The sequence below is a fragment of the Aedes albopictus genome, chromosome 1 (genome assembly GCF_035046485.1).
Source record: "Aedes albopictus strain Foshan chromosome 1, AalbF5, whole genome shotgun sequence".
Lineage (NCBI taxonomy): Eukaryota > Metazoa > Arthropoda > Insecta > Diptera > Culicidae > Aedes > Aedes albopictus.
Window position 1 is genome coordinate 124720329 of NC_085136.1, and position 22445 is coordinate 124742773.

Below are 22445 nucleotides of genomic sequence, written 5' to 3' on the forward strand. Positions count from 1 at the left end.
AGGAACAATAGGAAGACAGCAGCCGAAATATTAAGGATTTTTTTTAAATAGGTTTTTGGCAAATCTTAAAGCACACAAAAATGCCTTTTGGTAACATTTCAGTCGAAAAAGTGCTCAATTGCCATTATGTACCGCAACATTAGGAACAATTACCCTACTGAAGTGACCGGTGGAATACAAGTAGCCGGTAAATCCACAACATCGCTCCTGCTGACTCACCGAGCTTATTGTTGACAACCTCCCCTATAATCTTCCGGGCACGCTGTTGTAAACGTGCTATCCTCGGTACTCCGGGCTCTGGTCATGATTGTCCGATATCAAGCTTCACACATCAATGGATTTATATGCCTCGTTTGCGTACGCTAGCCGGTTACATTTTGCGGTTCAAATCCACACGTCCAGTAGGATTTTCATTTTCATGAGTTTGGCGGGCACTTTCTCTAGAAAGCAAAGCATAAATATTCGCAATATATTTAAGTAACATTTTTGTATAAAAAACTTACCCGGACATCACCAACATCGCCATGCAAATGCAACCTTCAATCACAAACTGAATTTTAGGAATTTTATGTTTTTTTTAATTAGCGGGAAAAAAGCTCAACCTGTGAAGTTAGCGGGAAAAAAGCTCAAAACTGTGAACCCAGCAGGAAAAAAGCTCAAAAATGTGAAGTCAGCAGGAAAAAAAATATTTCCTGCTCGAAGTTCGTGCCATGAGGTATAGGCGGCGCTTTAGGGGAGCTTTTTTCCTGCTCGAATTTTCCTGCTCATTTAGCAGAGGTGTGGAATACAAGTAGCCGGTAAATCCACAACATCGCTCCTGCTGACTCACCGAGCTTATTGTTGACAACCTCCCCTATAATCTTCCGGGCACGCTGTTGTAAACGTGCTATCCTCGGTACTCCGGGCTCTGGTCATGATTGTCCGATATCAAGCTTCACACATCAATGGATTTATATGCCTCGTTTGCGTACGCTAGCCGGTTACATTTTGCGGTTCAAATCCACACGTCCAGTAGGATTTTCATTTTCATGAGTTTGGCGGGCACTTTCTCTAGAAAGCAAAGCATAAATATTCGCAATATATTTAAGTAACATTTTTGTATAAAAAACTTACCCGGACATCACCAACATCGCCATGCAAATGCAACCTTCAATCACAAACTGAATTTTAGGAATTTTATGTTTTTTTTAATTAGCGGGAAAAAAGCTCAACCTGTGAAGTTAGCGGGAAAAAAGCTCAAAACTGTGAACCCAGCAGGAAAAAAGCTCAAAAATGTGAAGTCAGCAGGAAAAAAAATATTTCCTGCTCGAAGTTCGTGCCATGAGGTATAGGCGGCGCTTTAGGGGAGCTTTTTTCCTGCTCGAATTTTCCTGCTCATTTAGCAGAGGTGTCAAACGCCACCATTTTTGCCAGCTCGTTTTTCTGAAAGTCATCGCAGTGGAATAACAGCAAGATTTTCTTTGTGCGTAAAATAATCCAAAAATTTCGTGTAATTCTTGATAGTTTTCCAGAAATTTAGTGGTGAGTAGAGAGCTTATACTGTCCAGCAAACGAGTAACAACATTTTACCCACAGAACACAGATAATCGCTGGAGAACAAGGATGAAACTGAACATCACCTCCGCCGCCGGCATCATTTGCCTGCTGGACGAACCGATTCAGGAACTGAAGGTTTTCGCCCTGCAGAAGTTGGACACCATCGTGGACGAATTCTGGCCGGAGATTTCCGAAGCCGTCGAGAAGATTGAAATCCTGCACGAGGACAAGGGTTTCACGCAGCACGATTTGGCCGCCCTGGTGGCCTCCAAGGTGTACTACCATCTGGGATCGTTCGAGGACTCGCTGACCTATGCGCTGGGGGCGGGCGATCTGTTCGATGTGAACGCTCGCAATGAGTACGTGGACACGATCATCGCCAAATGTATCGACCATTACACGCACTTGAGGGTCCAGTTGGCAGAGAATCCGTCCAAGGCCAAGCCCATTGATGCGAGGTTGGAAGCGATCGTTAACCGGATGATTCAGCGCTGTCTGGACGATGGACAGTATCGGCAGGCGCTGGGGATTGCACTGGAGACCAGGAGGATGGATGTGGTCGAGTCGTCGATCATGAAGGCGGACGATATCGCTGGGATGTTGGCGTATGCGTTTCAGGTATGTGGAGTTTGAGTTATTTTTGTAAAATAGACAATAGAAGCTGGTCAAACCCTTTAAGACCGCGGGTTACAGGTTAAGTTTATTATCCCATGACGAGCAAAAAGAAGCTTAGTAAACAGTTGCATCAGTTTTGTATCTACCTACTTCGATTATGCTAAACAACCTAATTATTGGATGGTTTTGATCTCATGTCTACTTTCCCTTTTCCAGGTCACGATGAGCCTCATTCAACACCGTGCCTTCCGCAACACGGTGCTCCGCTGCCTGGTCGGACTGTACCGCAATCTGGGCGTTCCCGATTATGTCAACATGTGTCAGTGCCTGATCTTCCTGGAGGACCCGCTGGCCGTGGCAGAACTGCTGGACAACCTGACCAAGGGAGGTGAACATTCGGTCCTGATGGCGTACCAAATAGCGTTCGATTTGTACGAGTCGGCCACGCAACAGTTCTTGGGACAGGTTTTGCAGGCTTTGAAAGCCACCGCACCGATTCCATCGGCGCTGATTTCAAACTTAAAACCGCAAGGCACGAATGCGCCCGCTGCAGCCCCGGAAATTAAGCAAGAACCGAAGGAGACCGACGGCGATGGAGATACGAAGGTCGAGCGGACCGTGGAAAGTCTGAACGAGAGCGAAAAGACTCACCAATCGAATATTGAAAAGTTGGCGGGCATTCTGTCCGGAGAGGTGACAATCGATTTGCAGTTGCAATTTTTGATCAGAAGCAACCACGCTGATTTGCAAATTTTGCGTGCAACAAAGGAGGCGGTGCGGGTTTCGATTTGCCACACGGCTACTGTGATTGCCAATGCGTTTATGCACAGCGGCACCACCAGCGATCAGTTCCTGCGGGATAATCTGGAGTGGCTGGCGAGGGCTACCAATTGGGCCAAGTTGACGGCTACGGCTTCGCTGGGTGTGATCCATCGTGGCCATGAAACGGAATCGTTGGCGCTCATGCAGAGCTACTTGCCGAAGGAGAGTGGACCAAGCTCGGGATACTCCGAGGGCGGTGGCCTTTATGCTCTTGGTTTGATCCACGCCAATCACGGGGCGAACATTATCGATTATCTTCTGCAGCAGCTGAAGGACGCCCAGAACGAGAATGTCCGCCACGGAGGATGTCTCGGGTTGGGATTGGCAGCCATGGGCACCCATCGTCAGGATGTCTACGAACAGCTGAAGTTCAATCTGTATCAAGACGACGCGGTAACGGGAGAAGCAGCTGGTATTGCCATGGGAATGGTAATGCTCGGTTCCAAGCACGCCCCTGCTATCGAGGACATGGTGGCTTACGCTCAGGAAACGCAGCATGAGAAGATTCTGCGCGGTTTAGCTGTCGGTATTTCCTTGACCATGTACGCTCGTTTGGAAGAAGCTGATTCTTTGGTGACCAGCTTGTCCAATGATAAGGATCCGGTCCTCCGCCGTAGCGGTATGTACACCGTTGCCATGGCCTATTGCGGAACTGGCAACAATCAAGCTATTCGGAAGCTGTTGCACGTTGCTGTCAGCGATGTGAACGACGATGTGCGTCGTGCCGCCGTCACAGCCATCGGATTCATCCTCTTCCGCACTCCGGAGCAGTGTCCATCGGTTGTTTCGTTGTTGGCCGAGTCTTACAACCCTCATGTCCGATACGGTGCTGCCATGGCCCTTGGTATCGCCTGTGCTGGAACTGGACTGCGTGAAGCCATCGCCCTCCTGGAACCGATGGCCAAGTTCGACCCGGTCAACTTTGTCCGCCAGGGAGCCCTCATCGCTTCCGCCATGATCCTCATCCAGCAAACCGATCAAACCTGTCCCAAGGTCACCTTCTTCCGCCAGTTGTACACCCAGGTCATCACCAACAAGCACGAAGACGTCATGGCCAAGTACGGAGCAATCTTGGCTCAGGGCATCATCGACGCCGGTGGCCGCAACGTGACCGTTAGCCTCCAGTCCCGCACTGGGCACACCAACCTGCAAGCCGTCGTCGGAATGTTGGTCTTCACCCAGTACTGGTACTGGTTCCCGTTGGCCCATTGTCTGTCCCTGGCCTTCACGCCAACCTGTCTGATTGCGCTCAACTCTGACCTGAAGATGCCCAAGATCGATCTAAAATCTGCCGCTCGCCCCTCCCTCTATGCCTACCCAGCACCTCTCGAGGAAAAGAAACGCGAAGAACGGGACAAGGTTGCTACCGCTGTTCTATCCCTCGCAGCCCGTGCCAAGCGCCGTACCGGAGACAAGAAAAAGGACACCAACAAGGAATCCGCCGCCGATACCAAAATGGAAGTCGACGAGGAAGCCCCGGCCAAGGATGACTTGTCCGCTACCGTCAAGGCCAAGGAAGAAGCCAAGACCACTCCGGTAAAGGAGGACAAAAAGGAAAAGAAAGACAAGGAAAAGGAGAAAGACAAGCCCAAAGAAGGTTCCACCTCGTCTCCGGCGGCGCCTTCCGCCGAAGAATCCACTTCGACCACCGCCAAAACTCCCAAGGAACCGGAGCCCAGCTTCGAGATCCTGCACAACCCGGCCCGAGTTATGCGCCAACAGCTGAAGGTGGTCAGCATTGCCGAGGGAACGGCCTACACACCGCTGAAGGACGTCACCATCGGTGGGATCATCATGATGCAGCATAACGCGGCTGGCGAGCAGGTCCTGGTCGAACGGGTTACCGCCTGTGGACCCAAGAATGACGACTTGAAGGAACCGGAAGCACCCGAACCGTTCGAGTATATTGAAGATTGAACCAAGTGAGCGACTTATTTTCGCATTAAAATATATTCATCTATATTGCGCTGCGTTTGATGTTCTAGCTGTACTAGTTTCTTTTAATCAATAAAGCCTCAATGCCCATAGAACTTTGGATTTGTCATCTATTTAATTCCGATTGGTACTGGCTGTTGAGCACGACTCGTCGCATGTCGTTTTCGTGAAACTGATTTGATAACTTCGCACGAACTCAATTACTTTAACCCTTTGGGCCGGAAGGGTCATATACACTCCCGTTCAAAAGTTTGGGGTCACCCCCTCAAAAACATGTAATTTTTTTAGGCCCATATCTCCGCCAATTTGCGTCCGATTTCAAAACCCTAGGTTTCATTCAAAAGATAATAAGTCAAAGAAACTTTGAACATGATTTAAAGGAAACTTTTTCAAAAAAATTTGTATGTAAACTTAACCCAAATTTGCCAAATTTTCTAAAAAATGAATATAAACTTACGGCAGTGTCGCTGGAAATTGGGTCGACCAAATTTTAAGATGAGAGCGGTAATATGACCAATTTTTTATTAGCTTTCAACTGCTTTTTACAGAACTTAGCTAAAAAATTTAGAAAAAAAGTTATTAAGTAAATTAATCCTTGATGTCATCGACCAAAAGTTTGGGGTCACCCCTCAATATGATGTATCGGCCAAAAGTTTGGGGTCACTTTCGTAAAACATGGAAAAGTGATTTGGTGATATCTTCGTCATCTATAGTTCAATTTTAATTATTTTTGGCTCATTTCAAAGATAATTAACTAAATTTACGTTTGATGTCTTCAACTTAACGTATTAAACGATTTTTGTATATAAAAATGTTATGTAAAGTTAGCACATTTTACCACGCTTCAAAAAATGAGGCAACTTTACGTTAAGTTTTAGTATGTAAATTTCAACAAATATATGTGGTTCAATGTCTATGCAGTAAGTATCATTCATTTTGTTTCAAATAAGCCAAGAAGAATTAAAATTGAATGAAAGATGACAAAGATATCAACAAATCACTTTTCCATGTTTTACGATAGTGACCCCAAACTTTTGGCCGATACATCATATTGAGGGGTGACCCCAAACTTTTGGTCGATGACATCAAGGATTCATTTACTTAATAACTTTTTTTCTAGATTTTTTAGCGAAGTTCTGTAAAAAGTAGTTGAAAGCTAATAAAAAATGGGTCATATTACCGCTCTCATCTTTAAATTTGGTCAACCCAATTTCCAGCGACACTGCCGTAAGTTTATATTCATTTTTTAGAAAATTTGGCAACTTTAAGTTAAGTTTACATACAAATTTTTTTGAAAAAGTTTCCTTTAAATCATGTTCAAAGTTTCTTTGACTTATTATCTTTTGAATGAAATCTAGGGTTTTGAAATCGGACGCAAATTGGCGGAGATATGGGCCTAAAAAAATTACATGTTTTTGAGGGGGTGACCCCAAACTTTTGAACGGGAGTGTATGACCCAAAGTGAAAACTGACTGTATTCGACAAATATATTGCTAACCTACTCGTTTATTAGAGAAAATATTAGTAATTGGATTGGATTCGATGCATCATTGACATTCTAGAACATATACTGAACACTAAAAACACATTATCTTCTCGTGTGTGCTCAGGTCCATCTTTTGGTGGTTCCGGGCTCGTTTTGTATCTGGAAACGGTACTTTCCTTTCTCGGTCGAAATTTCTTGATAAAGTCGTGTCCATTTGCTCCATATTTCTTTTTTGGCCAGTCTGAGTGTATCGCCCAGAGTTAGCCCCACGAACATGTGTTGTCTTGTCCCTCTGACATCTACATATGTGACTGGGAATCCACTGGATTTTTATGTTCCGCTGAATCAGTTGGTTTCTTAACTGGTTGATGTCGAATACTAGAAAGTTGTCGTTGGCATTTTCTGTGTTTTGATGGCTTCACAAGCGCTTTTCGAGTCCGTCAAGATTACCACTCTGTCTAGTTGTTTCTCTTGCGTATATCTAAGTGCTTCTCGAATGTTCGGCGTTCATTATACTGTAGTTTTCGTTGATTTTTCTGGTCACTTGTGAGTTGTTTTGGGTGTCCACAAAGGCGAATGCTGTGCCCATAGCCGTTTTTGTAGCGTCGGTGCAGATCTTGTAGTAGTCCTTGTATTTTGTTTGCAGCAGTTCCACAACTTGTGTCCTCAAAACTTCCTTGTTTGTGTTTTCCTTTTTCTGTGTTGGTCGTCCTATCCGTGAATTGATGTCTTGTCGGCTCAGGGTCCATTCGCTGATTTCTTGTTTGCTGTCCAGTCCTCTGCTTCCCGTTTGGTGTAGAACGTCGTTGTGTATAGCTGTCACTTTTGTCAGATAGCTGTTGTTTGATGTGAAGCGCTTGTTGGGGGTCTCGTGGTACTTCATTCCTCTCGTAGAGTGCCTCTCGTAGAGTGAGCCATTCTGTCCTGATTGTCATTGGTGTCCTTCCTGTTTCTTCTAGCATTGTGTTCACGGGTGTTGATTTCAGATCGCATCGCTGATCTTGTATACGCGTTTAATGTAGTTTCCAGCTTGCTTAAATTTGTTTTTGCTGCTTTCCCGTATATGGATGCTCCGTACCCTAGTTTGGATCTTATTAAGGCGTCTCCTATTTTTAGAACTGTCTCTGGGTTGGCTGGGCTTCTTTTGCTGGCAATCATTTTGACTACGTTCAGGCTTTTCTCTGTTTTTACTTTAACGTATTCGATGTGTTTTCTGTGTATCAGTGATTTGTCCACTACGTACCCTAGGTATTTGTGGACGTTCACTAGTTCGATGTCTTCGTTCCCTATCGTCAGCCTTATTTTTTCGTCTGGTGTTCGTCCGAAGTTGATTGCGGCACATTTCCTTGGGTTCAAGTCCAGATTTAGCCTCTTGAGCTCTGCATTCAAGTTTCGGACGAAGTTGTTTGCTTCTGATACTACCTCGCTTTCATCTCCTGTTATTATTGCGGCAAAGTCATCTGCGAACTGGGGTAGTTCTATTCCGTCTTCGTTGAGCTTATGGATGTCCTTCGTGTACAGGTTAAATAGCACCGGGGACAGCGGGCATCCCTGTGGTAGTCCCTGACTCGTTATACGCTCCTGTCCTTCTGTTGTGTTGATGACTATCTCGCGTTCTTTTAGGTATTCGAATACCCATCTTGTTATGCCTTCTGGGAACTGGTTGTCTATCAGCATTTGGATGAGCATTCCTGTGTTTATCGAAGGCTTTGCTGATGTCGGCGAATATTACGATGCCTACTGTGATCAATGAGTTGCTTCGTTCATCAACACTCCTCCTCAACGCATGATCTTGACGCCAGACATAGGACTTAGTTTCTCCAATCGAACTGCTCCAAGAGGCTTCGTTAGAAGATCTGCGACCATGTCTTCAGTGCAGCAGTAGACAAAACTTACTTCTTGTTTCATTTTGATATCTCGTGCATAATGAAATCGGGTATCAATATGCTTGGTCGCGGAGTAGCCGCTTCAACCATATTATTTCTTGAACGGATTCTGATAGCGCCACGAACTCTGCTTCAACCTTGCTTGATTGTTCCTCCGCTGTATTTCATCAGATAACCACTATTGGATTTTCTGTCATCTCGGCATTCGGCCCAATCAGCATCGCAAAATCCTAGTAATCCTTCGTCCTTCTTCGTATTGCTCAATCGTAGCCACAGATTTTTGATCGTCATCAGATACCGAGCCACCCGTTTGAGCTCCACCCAATCATCTTTTGTAGGACAGCTTGTTTTCCTGCTCAAGATGGACACAGAAGCAGAAATATCGGGCCTGGTATTTACGGATACGTACAGTAATTGACCAATGAGTTTTTGATACTCCTTGTTATCCGAAAGACTATCACTTGATTCATGCTTGTGGTAAATATACTGGGTCTAACAGTATTTTTGACGGTTTTGCTTCCATTAATCCAGCCGAATTAGCAATCTGCTCTATGGTCCACTGCACGAATTTATTCTGGCCTGCTTACTCTCACACGAAATTTGACGTTTGAGAGGTGCCGACACCGCTCAAACGTCAAATTTCGTGTGAGAGTAAGCAGGCCAGAATAAATTCGTGCAGTGGACCATGTAACGTTCTTGGCTCAGAAAGAAATCTCCTTCTTTGTTTCGCTTCACTTCCATTCGAAGACCACATTATCAAGAAGACTTGCAGCACTGCTGAAAATCGGGAGTCACTGCTAGCAGCGCCACCCCGGATGAAGGTGGCACTATACATGATAGTGTGTGTCAATTTTCATACTCGCACCAATACACTCTTACAATTTTACACAAAGGTACCACCTTAGCTCACCAGGCGGCGGTGCCGTCGGTGATGCTTGCCGTTAGTATGGGGGAAATAGCAGAGTTGCATGTCTTCTTGATAAAGTAGTCTTCGTTCCATTCCTAAATACCAGTGGACTTCTCCATTAGAATAATTAGCCACAGAAGCCCAATAGAGGTAATCACGTTCAAATGTATGCGTGCTTTTTTTGTAGATGTAGTTTTGAAACTGCGAGGAAAATATTTGCACTCTTGCCCCGGACGTTAGTTTTATCATTATTTACCCGTTTTACCCAATTCGATTGGGTAATATTTGCATATGAAATCTGAATAGCCTTTCAATCGGCGTGCACTTTTGTGTGAGGAAAAATTTGCGCTAGTGTTCGTGTGTTGAAATGTCACTTATCTCTATGTCGCGACTTTTCGTGTGACACAACACGACACAATCAAACTAGAATCAGATGACACAATCGTGTTTTAATGTTCCTGTGAATCGTTGAGGGCGTTTCAACCATGTCGCCTGCGACAGGGTGGGAGCTGTCTGTCTTGTTATTAGCCGTCTTTGCCACTACCCAGTAGCCTGGTACACGGTTTATATGAGAAAATACAAAAAATGGAAAAACTCAAGTTCCTGTATACTTTTTGAGTTCCACTTTGGTCCCATATCAACTGTGCAAAATTTCAGATCGATGTGAAAATCTATATTTTAGCGCCCGCCATTCTTAGTTTTTCATACGATTTACTATGGGGAAATTTTACTCCCGCAAAGAAAAATCGCTAGGAGTCACCCCTAGATCCCTAAAAATAAGTCGACGAATAATTTCTGTAGAATACTTTACTAGGAATCAGACCTCCGAAGACAGCAAATCGATGCGACGTTCGTGGAAAAAGTTATAAGGCCTCACCCGATCGATAAAATAACGAGATTTTATTATTTATTGTTATTCCTTACATGTTAAACAGCGTTTGCATGCCATTCGGTTTTCAGTCAATAACTTTTTCCACATGCCTCAGATCGCTTTGCGGTCTTCGGAGGGTTGATTCCTCGTAAAATTTCCAACAGAAATCATTCATCGAATTATTTTTAGGGGTTAAGGGGCAACCTGTGGCGATTTTTCTTTGAAAAAGTGATTTTCCCCATACTAAATTGTATGAAAACTTAAAATGGCTGGCGCTAAAATATAGTTTCTCCGATCGATCTGAATTTTTGCGCAGTTGATATGGGACCAAAATGAAACTCAAAAAGTGTACAGGAGTGAAATGTCTTTTTGTGTCCCACGCTACTACACACAGTGTTCTTTCAGCTCTTCTCCCATAGCGATCAGTCGGTTGGATAGGCACGTTATTTCATTTAAATGTTCGGACATGCTTCCTCCTTCCAACAGCCTCTGGGAACACAGCTTCCGGAGAACATGGACCTTGCTCGCCAGTGATGACCTTTCGTGGTAAGTCCGTCCGTAACGCGTCCCACATATCCTTGCTTGATGCAGCTCGAATAACATGGGAAAGTTGTCCATCTTCGACTGAGAGTCCGATCAGTGCGCGCGCCTTCGCATCTTTCGTGATCCAGTCGGCCGGCGGGTTTTCAGGCTTCTGTTCAGTCACGACATTCAACATGTCTTCTTGAATTAGCACAAGCTCCATTCGAAATTTTCACACAGCATAATTGGCATCACCTAGCTTCTTGAAGAACGTCTTGAGATCACCCATCGCGCTGGAACTTCTCCTTGAACTTCTCGGAATTGCTGGTAACGGTTCTACAGTTCGGATAGCGTTCTCATCTTCAACGAGTTCTCCTGGGCCTGTTCTCATAACCTATTGGTAATTGAGCAGACAATTGACTAAAACCTTAGATAATTAATACATAGATGTCCAACTAACGCATCGCAGTATGCATGTGAGTAGCTTCACTGCGTGTTACGCCCTGTTACGCCATCTGTTAGTCGACGGGTGAAATAACCTCCTAAATGGGGTGCGCATTTTTATTAACCTGCCCTGCACACTTGATTGGTTTTCTGGAGCATTATCAGCTGACAGCTATCATAAACAAATCTGTTGTTAGTCAAATTAATTTGGGATGTCGGTTGATGCGTTGCAAAATCTCCTGACCCCGACTGATTGTGTAGTTCGAAAAGGAAACTAGTGTAGACTTCAACCTTTTAGTCCAGTTCTGATGCTACAGGTCCCAAAACAGTGTGGGCAATACAGGAGAGTGTTTGCCGGAGAGAAGGCCATTTCAAGCTGATTCAGGGCTCAGGGCTGGAAGTGACATTTGGGCTGGTATTCAGTGTGCGTCGTCGTCCAGGCCCGTCTTGTCGAATGTACCCTAACTAATTCTGGAAAACCGATCGTTGACTGGTTGATAGTGAAATGGGGTGCCAAAGATTGGGAGTCAGTGCGGCGTGGAGTCTACCAATGAGGGACTGTCGGGTTTTTCCGATAAGGGCTTCCTGTAAATGATGCACATGATTTGAAACGAATAGCTACCAAATAACAGCATTTAAAGAAGGGAACTCCTCTAGTGTGTTACGCATTTTTTCCAGTATATGGCGTTTTAAGGGACATTTCCATATTGCAATAGTAATTATAACAGGCCAATAAAAAATAAAATGTAGACAAAAGATTGATTCAAACAAATATATTAAAAACAATAAGCATGGGTATATGTCGTTTGTATTAGTGCAGGACTCGCTAGTTATTTATCCGATGCGATCTTGAGCTGCAATTCAATCACCAGCTGAATTTCTCTTGGCGTATCACGCACTTCAGAACTTTTGGACGCTGGAGTATAGAAGCATCATTACAGAGCCTGCATTCAACTACACGCCGTGCACCATTAGGTACTTGGTGCCTCAGCCCACAGCCGCTTTGTCGTTCATGTGCCACTCAATCACCTGTGAATAAATTATTATTAATATGTTGCAATTTTCTTAAATATTTTAAGAATCATCTCTTTACGCTTAGGCATTCTTAAGGGGTCCCTTTTAACGGGTAGAAACGAATGCAATTTTAAGGATTCCGGTGTAGGTACTTGCACATCTTGAACTGACAGAAACTTTTTTCAACCTGTTGCAATTGTTTGTTTATTTTGTTGGTTGCTTAGGCATTAAATTTATTGGACTACTTGATAGATTTCTTAAAGCGTCGACTTGAAATGCGCAGGGCAGCTCAAATGTGTAGTTAACCCGTCGACCACCGTCATGATGTAGGCGCTGCTGTTTTGTTGCCAGCTTATAGCATAAGTGAGAAATCTATGTATTAATTATCTAAGCTAAAACACGTCTTTATGGTTTGAAATGTAATTCAGGAATGATTTATTACTCTAAGTTTTCTACTAATGTCAAATAACAGTGCGACGGCTTTGCCTACTGTGATCAATGAGTTGCTTCGTTCATCAACAGTTAACACATCCGATCGCTGAATGGTTTTTCCTAAATCCGAATGAAAGCTCTGGTAGCGTCCGGTTTGCTTCCACATGTTCGTTTATACGATCTTTTGCTACTCAGTTTATGGTTTTCAAGAATACGTTCAGTAGAGCTATGCCTCTTTTTCCTTCTATTGCTCCCGGCGCATAGTTAGCTTTTTGTATGAGGATTAGCTTAACCTCTCTCCATTTATCTGGTATATTTTATGTCATCCATACCGTGTTCAGCTTCTCGTAGATCTCTAGGAGTATTTCCCTTCTCAGGTTCTTCAGAATCCGGTAGGAGACATGGTCCAATCCCGGGGACTGCTTTGTCGAATTCTTCTGTTGTGATGCGGGAATCGTATTTTTGGTACTCCTCGAGCTCCTGCCATCTTAGGTTTGTCATGTCCATGCAACGGTCTTCGTAGGTCGCCTCCAGGAAGTTCAAGGCCGTCTCCTGCTCTACGATGTGCTTTGCTGATTTTTTCTTCCCCGTGAGCGCTGCATCTGCTCCCCTAATGATGTTCCACAGCTGCGCCGTCGGAGTATCTTTGTCGATTTTCGATCTCAGTTCGTGGATATCTTTTCGTTTTGCCTACCTCATCAGTCTTTTTAGTTTGGCTTGAGCTTTCCTGAAAGGCGAGTTGACTTTGCAGACTTTTTTCCCTGTTATGCTTTTTCAAACATGCTCTTTTGATGTTATACGCCTTCTGTATTTCTTGATTCCACCATCTTTTCAAGAAATTTGCTTTTATGTTCCTTACTACGTAGCTTGCCTGTTCTATCGCTTCATCGAAGATCATCTGCATTTCTTCGACGTCGTACATGTATTGTGGCCCGATTTTGTTGAGTTCTTCTATTGCCTTGTCCACATCGATTTCCTTGACTGATATTTCCGCTATCGGCAAACTTATCTGCACTTCCGTTTGTATGAAACGCTTTGGGATACCGCCCTACTGCTATTTACAAAGGGAAAGTGCTCACAACCTATAACATCTTCGAATACGCCAAACCACGTTTTTGTTTTGGGAGACAATCAATCGGCTTCTGTTGAGAGCCACTGAACAGTCTCGCGGCTCTGCTTGGTGGATCTTGGTGTCTGCCATGTTGTTGCCTCAGGGTAACCCACACGTTCAGCCCTTGCCCCGTGGAGTCCTCCTTACAGATCCTTATCTGTGTTCTGTGAGCCATTGCGACCACGCTTCCAATGGAAATCTGGAAAATATTGTTAGAGCGCTTTTTAATAAATATGGCTTTGATCCATCTTGCATGAATTTGTGGATTGTGATTTTTATACCACACTTCATCTCCCGCAATCAGTTTATCAAGAGCATCTTCTGAAATTTTCGGAACTTTTCCGCTTTGTTGCTCAGTTTGATTTGCATCATCGGGTTGTGGTTTATACATATGTTTCTTGTAATGATTCTTTGGATTAACAAGGTCTAAAATAGTTTTTGGTTTGTAAGAAAATATTCTTTCAGAAGGAAAACATCCATCTTTCGTTATGTTATTATTTCTAAAATTAAACAAAAATAAATTAATCTGGTCTTCCAAATCTAATTCCATCATTTTAGGGTCCATTAGGAACCTCTTGAGGACTTCCTTAACGGTTCTTACTAACCTCTCCGCTTGACCGTTACTTGATGGATTATAGGGTGGACTTTTCATAACTTTTATGCCTTGCTTCTGTAGAAAGTCCACAAAATTCCAGGAATTAAAAGGAGGGCCATTGTCCGAAACTAAAACGTCCGGCAGATCGAAACGAGCAAAATAAGTCACTAACTTTTTTAAAACCTTAGCGTAGTCTGTTCCATGTTTCATCCATTCCACCTCAATTCATTTGGAGAAACTATCCACTATAAGTAGAAAAGTGCGGTGTTCGAAAAAGAAAAAATCAATGTGAATTCTACTAAACGGTTTTGTTGTCGGCATCCAGTTGGACGATTCTGTGGATTTATGAACTATTGCCATACTATTACATGCTTCACAGTTAGCTACATAATTCTCAATGTCTTTATTGATTTTTAGCTTTTTAAACTCAACGTACATATGTACAGATGGAAATATTATTAGTAAAATTGCGAAAAAATCCACAGCTCAGGTGAGATTTGAACTCACGACCCTTATACGCTAGACAAGTGCTTTTTCCAACTAAGCTACCGAGCCAATTAATGACACGGCATTTTGGTTGGTACAAGGTAATTCCAATCTCATCGATCATGCTTCATCTTTCCCTTAAATTTCACCGCAAATATATCCATCCCTTATGTACACATGCATGAAGAGCGATGCGATTTATTTACTGTTGAAACTGTTTGCCTAACTTTCAGGCGTCTCTTCATCACCGACTGTGGTGAGGAAGAACAATTGAAACCTGGTAGGCGACCAACGTGTCGTTCGCACTCTTTCATATACGACAGATTACTACAGAAGAGGTAGAAGCTCGAATATGACTTAAGGGCAAAGTCTTCGGTATACCAATCCGTGTGGTCAATTAATGATTTTTAATGAAACTCAACGTACATATGTACAGATGGAAATATTATTAGTAAAATTGCGAAAAAATCCACAGCTCAGGTGAGATTTGAACTCACGACCCTTATACGCTAGACAAGTGTTTTTTCCAACTAAGCTACCGAGCCAATTAATGACACGGCATTTTGGTTGGTACAAGGTAATTCCAATCTCATCGATCATGCTTCATCTTTCCCTTAAATTTCACCGCAAATATATCCATCTCTTATGTACACATGCATGAAGAGCGATGCGCAAATAATCTCGTTGCAAAACTCGATTTTTTCAGCACTCGTCGTACTTATCCAACTCGGCAAGCCTCGTTGAATAAATGTACGACTCGTGCTGAAAAAATCATCATTTTGCAACTTGTTGCATAAATAACTATTGTAAATACATTTTCAAATCTGTTTTTCAGTTCATCAGTGGTAATTTTACCGGGAGTCTCATCTACCTTGTAAACCTGCAAGGAATTAGTGAAGAAATATCTCCAATTGGGATAAAACGTGTCAAGCCATGTGCGCCCTAAAAGTGGGTAAAAATCTTTTTCACAATCTAAAACTAGTAACTGCATTAGCGCCTCTTTACCATTGAATTTAACTGCAACTATTGCCTCCCCTTCAATTTTCAATTTTGACCCATTAACAACCAGCAGCGATTCATTATATTTTCGCAGAGTATTGTCAAACTTCGACAAATATCGTCTTTTACTAATAACGGATACCGACGCTCCACAATCAACTTCCATTTCTAGACCCTTGCCCTCAAGCTCTACCCGCACCAAACAAGGGTTGCTTATCTTGTTAATAGATGCCACTAGCATGCATTGTATATTACCTGAGTCGGAATCTTCGTCCTCTTCGTCGTTCCGGGTGTTCATCCTCTCCAACAATTCGGAGATGTGCCTGTCTGCTGATGGCCCTGGCCTGTAAGAATCAACTAGATTCACTGCGTCGCGATGTAGGTTTTTCAGTTTAAAGCACTTCTTCCGAATGTGGCCCTTGACTCCGCAGAAGTTGCAAATCATCTGGGAGTAATCGGGTCGTATCCATTGTCGATGTACTTGTCGTCCCTCCTGTGTCTGGGAATTACTCGCATCAGCTCTACGTCCACCTCGGTATGCTGGCTGCCATCGTTCCGTCGGTCTGAACCATAAGCGACTTTTAACATTCCCCCTACTGCTGGTACCTCCTACCCTATCTTCTCCCGCCAGCTGATAGACTTTGCTCAACCTTGCCGCCGTTTCTCCTACCCTTTGTGCTGGACTGTTATGTCGTTTTCGTTTTTGCGGCGGTGCTACACCGCTTCGTGCTACACTTTCCACCACAATAACGAACATTTTCGGCGCAGTTGCATTGGTGTGTGTGAATAAAACCCAAAATATTTACAATTTTGCGAACGCTGATTGGTTGACGCGGTGTACACCTGCTACACTCCCGATTTTCTGAGTGCTGCACTATCTTGAGCGGTGCAGAAAAAGTGCTACACCGGTGCAGCACGAAAATCAAAAACGAACATCTTCGGTGCAAAAGTGCTGCACCGGTGTAGCACCACCGCAAAAACGAAAACGACATTAGACAAAGCTGCAACCAAACCAGATTGCCCCCCATTTTGTTGATCGGTGGTACCGGCATTAGCTCGTGCTACCTCCCATGTTGCGATAAGTTTTTCAGCATTTGCAAGAGTTAATTTTTCCTCGCTTAAAAGCCGCTGCCTGAGGTTTTTATCTCTAATGCCAGCCACGAGGCGGTCTAGGATAGCAACCTGTTTATAATTTTCAAACCCGCAAAATTCGGCCTGTAATTTTAGATTCAAAATGAAGTCCTCCGTACTTTCATCCGGATTCTGGACTCTGGTTGCAAATTTGTACCTTTGCACCATATCGGGGTCTGTTTTGTCCAAACGGTTCTTTAGCTTTGACACAATATCTTCCAACGATGCTTGCTCAAAGTTCCCCGCTGGATAGAGAAGTCTTATCTCGGCAAAAATTACCGGGCCACTCATTGTTATAAAATATGCCAACTTGTTCTTCTCTTCAACATTATTCACTTGGAAAAAGTATGTCATGCGTGTATACCAATCGTTAAACGATGTACCCCGTCGGTAGGATTCCATGGAAAAAGCCACAGTGGAACTCATTGCTCTATCTGTCAATCCGAAATCAATAGAAGGTATTCAAAAGCAAATGTATTAAAAAAAGTAAAAAAAATTTTAGCAATTAATAAAAGGTATTCAGTATTCGACAAAGGTATTCAGTATTCAACAAAGGTATTCAATATTCAATAAATGGTATTCAGTAGTTCACAAAAGAGTATTCAAAAATCGGCAAATGGTATTCAATAATTTACAAAAGGGTATTCAATAATCAAATAAATGGCGTTCAGAATATTAAAGTAATTGTCACTCCCCAAATTATCAAAATGGATGGTAAATCGGCCGTAATATAACAAATTCGCATAAATCGTATTTGAGAAAATCAGGGACGAAAAAAAAATCACCTTAGTTGATTGAAATTAAAAAGAAAAACACTGCTCTTAACCACACATAAACAGAATGTAGTAAAAATTACTCACCCTATATTGTTTCTTTCCAGTAGATTACTTCAAGCAAACCACGACAAATAGCATCCAAAAGCGACAACCGTCCAACAATCCAGAGCCGTTGCCTGGAATTCCTTCGAATACCCTGGAATATGGGACCGCCGTCGAACTCTTTCAATTGTCTCTACTAGATTTGAAGAAAAAAGCTGCTGTTAATAATCAATCGAAACAAATTGTTCACTTAACAAAATGTTTTGCACTGCTGAAAACAAAATAGAGCACAATTGTTTTTATGGACCACCCTATTACTCTTGGCCACATACAAAAAATGAAAAGGCCTTTTCAGTTTTCACCAGCAATTGTGTCCCGATCGATCCAAATCGAGTGACGCTATCCAGCAATTTACGAGCGGTAATGGCCGCCACAATCATGCTCACTTTCTGGTTGGGATAAGACGATCTGACGTTTGGCTTGTGTCGTTTGGCAGCTGGTCGATAAGATCGATCATAAAACTTATCGATCAGCTGTCAGACGACACAAGCCAAACGTCAGATTGTCTTATCCCTACCAGAAAGTGAGCATGATTGTGGCGGCCATTACCGCTCGTAAATTGCTGGATTAAACAAAATGGTGGGGTCACAGTAGCACTTTCACTTTCTTTTCATAGCTCTTCTTGCTACTTTTTCACCAGGCCCCTGACACGGCCTATATCAATGCATTGGAATCATGGTAGACAGGATGTCCTGGGCGCTAGTAAATAGCGCCCACTGTCAAATGCGAAAACATCAACAATTTTTTGTTTAACGTTTATTTTGGTTTGTTGATCAATTTTTGGAATCATTTTTTCCACCTCTTACGGTCACAAAACACTTCAAACTCGCTTTAATATTAATGTACGGTAAGAGGAGCACGCGATTAGTTGAATAAAGCAACCCAACAAACACGCATTGTGAATGTGCTTTTCGTGTGTGGCTCACAACATTAAACAAAAGCTGCGTTTGTTGATTACACGCTCGTTTCAATTTGCACAAATATGAGTATAAAGCAGTTAGATGCTGGCTACGATAAATTTCATTGACGCCAGGGGCCTGTTTTTCACTTTACTTACGCTTTTACAGCGTCGCCGGTTTAGCCTTCTATTCAACCAAGCAATTTTCCAAGCGCCGGTCGAAATGCTCAGCGAAAGCTTTTTGCCTCTGCGTCGAGTTGGTCCTTCTTGTGGTTGCTCACCAGCTACTTCGATGACCGTCCCACAGGGAAATAGATTGATTAGGTGGCGGAAACACTTTGCACGCACGCGAAAAAAAAAGGTTTTCTCGTCGACACTTTTAAATAACCAAATTGAAGAACTACTGATGGGCCGACTGAGTAGACACCGAGAGCTAAAACTGGGGATCGTGATAATAAAAGCAACTGTTTCTAGTGGAGTTTCAGAACAGACTGATGGTCTGGTTTATTTCAGCTGAAGAGGAGCCCTTCCCCTTCGGCTTCGGCTATATCGCGCTCGTTTGCTCGATAGGCAAACGTCAAATGACAATTCGCTGGGGATGTTCAGAACGAACATCACAGTTTTCAGGCTATAGAAGACAAATAAATGTTTTAAAACTGAATAATTTTGCTTGACTTTGATAACGATTTTTTTCCTGGTTTGTTTTCCGTTGACAAGAGAAAAATGTGTTTATCAGTGGTTGCTATGGATGACATAAGTCGTTGCTTTAATTAGGGCACAGATACTGTCAAATTGTTTTATAGCATCCGCCATTATGGCGAGCGTGGAAAGCTGGATTTCTTGAAGGCATGCTAATTCTATTTGATTTTCATATAGGAGAAATGTTAGCTCTTCTCTTTTTTTCTGGTAGTCTTACTGATTGAATTTTCGATTGCAATTTCTGATTTTCTTACTCATTTTCCATGTCAACTGATTCTTCTGCACTGTGGTCTTCTCTGTCTATGTTTTCTCCTAGTTCGCTAACTATATCCTTTAGAACAATAGAAAAAATAGCCACAGAATGTCAATGTCGTGAGTGTTCGTGTGACCAACATCTAGTTTGCCACGCCCTTACAGCGTCAGTACCGGTCCTACAAGTGTCAAACTAATTCTTATAAACAAAACAAAACATCCACAACAACATGTGTATTTCAAAATTATGGATAAATACCTAAGGTATGAAATAAAATAAATTATTTTATTGGTTACAGCGCCATTAGCGATCTAATTTCTCATGCATCTACTTTTAGAACTGTACATTTTGATGATCAGTCCTTCCAATGCCAGTTGGTCTTTCGCCTCACGCATTTCCCCTTCAACTGCATTTTGCAGTCTGACTATCTTCCCTATCGTTTTCCAGTTCTTCTCCATTCGATCCACTCTTCTTTATTTCCGCCCCGTGCTTGTTTTCGTTTTCCTCGTGTCGCTCTACTTCCTCTCCTGTTTCATCCGCTGTTCGTTTGTGGTTTTCTTTCCTGGTTGTTCTGCTTACCGGCTTTCCTCGTTTGTGTTGCTTTCTTCCCGTTTCCGCTGCTCGTTTACCTTCTCCTGCTGAAAGTCTCTTTAACCCTTCAGCGCGCGCGCTGTTGTAAAAAGTACAACACTACCAAAAAACCTCGCTTTTCGTATTCAGCGCGAGCGCGGTGCAGTTTTGGTTGCTTGATGGCGCGCGTCCTGGAAGGTTAATAAAGACAAATCAATCAATCAACCTTCTCCTGATTGGGTACCTTTCATCATCGCTGTCGTTACTGATGTCTTCTAGCTCCGGGAATTCGTCCATCATGGCTAGCAGCGCGAATCTGTTGCTCTCCTTCGGAAATCTTTCCGCTGCTTCCACCAGCGGTATCCGTTCTTTCTGCATCGCTTCCTTTATCTTTCGTTGACGTATCCTTTCTTTGCATTCCCGATCATCCGCGGGGTGCTGTCCTCTGCAGTTTATGCACTTCGGTTGGGTTCCGCAATCTTGATTATCGTGCTGCTCCCCTCCACACTTTCCACATTTTTTCGTCTTCTTGCAGTCTTTGGTCTTGTGGGTGAACATCCTGCAATTTGAGCATTGCTTGATGGGAAAGAGGTAAATTTCCACTCTGAAGGGCACTCCGTAGATTTGCAGCATTTCCGGATGCTCTTTCCCCTTGAAAGTGATTTTAACCTTGTCCGTCGGTTGCAGCTCGTCTCCTCTTCCCTTGCGTTTAACACGTTCGATTCTTGTGACTTCCTGATCGCTGTCCAGGTTATCTCGGATCTCCATTTCTTCGAAATTTCTCGGGACATCCTTAATTATCCCGATAATTTCGTTCTTCACTACGGGGGTGTATTTCCTCAGCCCCGTGCCCTGTAGTTTCTTGTCGTTCACTTTGGTAGCCTCGCCTGTTGAACCGAATGATATTCTGCATCGAAACCTTCCTATGTTCTGGATGTCCTTGTACCCGGCTATTCCTATGTTCGCGAGAATCTTTGCAACTTCTGCTGGTTATTTAAACACCATTTGCTCGGCATTTGCGGGTGCCACGAAGACCGTCACGATGTTTTGAATGTGTGCGGATGTGGGTTTGCTTGTTGTGGCTCCGTTCCTGCTCTGCTCGTCCTGACTGCGTCGTTGGATCCTAGTCGGTGGCGTTATTTGCTTCCTGTCAGCATCCCTGATACCGGACACGCCGCCCTGCGTTTTGGTGTACTGGTTTCTTGTGACGATCTGCGTTCTCGTCCTGTTTTCCAGCATCTTCTTTTTGTTATTCACTTCACTGTCGTTCTTAATCTAGGTTATGTCACTGCTTTTTCTTTAAACTTTTTTTTCTCTTTTTCCGTTTTTCTTAAAACTATTTACTCTTAATTTCTATTTACACTTAATTTCTAGGCTTTCCTCTTCCGATTGGTATATACAGCACTAATATTAATTGTCTTATTCTTGAGAAACTATGGTTTTTCACTCTCGTTTTGTATTTGCACACGTCGTTGCAGCACTTCTTCGCTTTTTTCATGTAATCACTAGTTTTTGAGAAACTGCGAAAAGTGCGACTTTCCGATGATGAAGGTTTCCTTTTGACTGACAAGATGGCTTTTTGAAATTTGACCTGGCCACAGGTCAAGGCAATGGCTGGCAATCGCACTGGATGGAGATCTTTCAATTCGGCCCTCGGCATCACCGTGGGTGCTCAGGGTTGAATGTACATAGTAAGAAAGTATGCTACTTGCACCATATTGATACTTGTATTGCCATCATCAAATGCGGCATACTGACATCATACAACATCAGCAAATTCCATGGACCATCTTAGCATCTCAGTAACCATCCTGGCGTGTACTACTTTGCGAGTCTACGCCGAGAGAAGCATTCGCCTCCACTGGTCTAGGTCCTAGGCACATCGCTTCCTCCTCAACAGCAAAAAGTCAGTGTGTGCGCGGCCTTCCACGAAGCCGACGACCCCTTCCTGTTTCTCTACTGAATATGGTTTGAGCTTGTCGTTCATCCGGCATACGAGCTACGTACCCAGCCCACCGCAGCATGCCGCGTTTTATTCGCTTCACTATAGCTATCTTTTTATATGGTTGACACAATTCGTAGCTTATGCAACGCCGCCAGATGTTGTTCTCCAGCATCGCAGCACTTTACGTTCGAAGACTCCAAAGGCTCTCCAATCAATTTCTCTCACCGTCCACGATTCAGCGACCAGAAGAATCAGAGTTTACGACACCAGTTTTGTCTTCGTTTGCAACCGTTTTTTGTTTATATTCAGCTTGTTTAGATGGCACACAAAGTTTCAAGTTTTTCTATGTACAATGTTACGACGATTGATGCAAGTTTAGGCCTTATAGGGCTGTCATCATGTTGATTGTA

General features: G+C 43.3%; 1 protein-coding gene across 1 annotated transcript; it reads left to right on the forward strand.

Annotated features, from left to right (window-relative positions):
• Nucleotides 1-1388: 1388 nt before the first annotated feature.
• On the forward strand, nt 1389-5003 carry LOC109422938 (26S proteasome non-ATPase regulatory subunit 1). The gene is made up of 3 exons (XM_019697834.3): nt 1389-1521; nt 1576-2154; nt 2368-5003. Exons 2-3 carry the CDS (start codon nt 1603-1605, stop codon nt 4888-4890), a joined length of 3075 nt encoding a protein of 1024 aa, XP_019553379.2. The 5' UTR covers nt 1389-1521; nt 1576-1602; the 3' UTR covers nt 4891-5003.
• Nucleotides 5004-22445: the final 17442 nt, after the last annotated feature.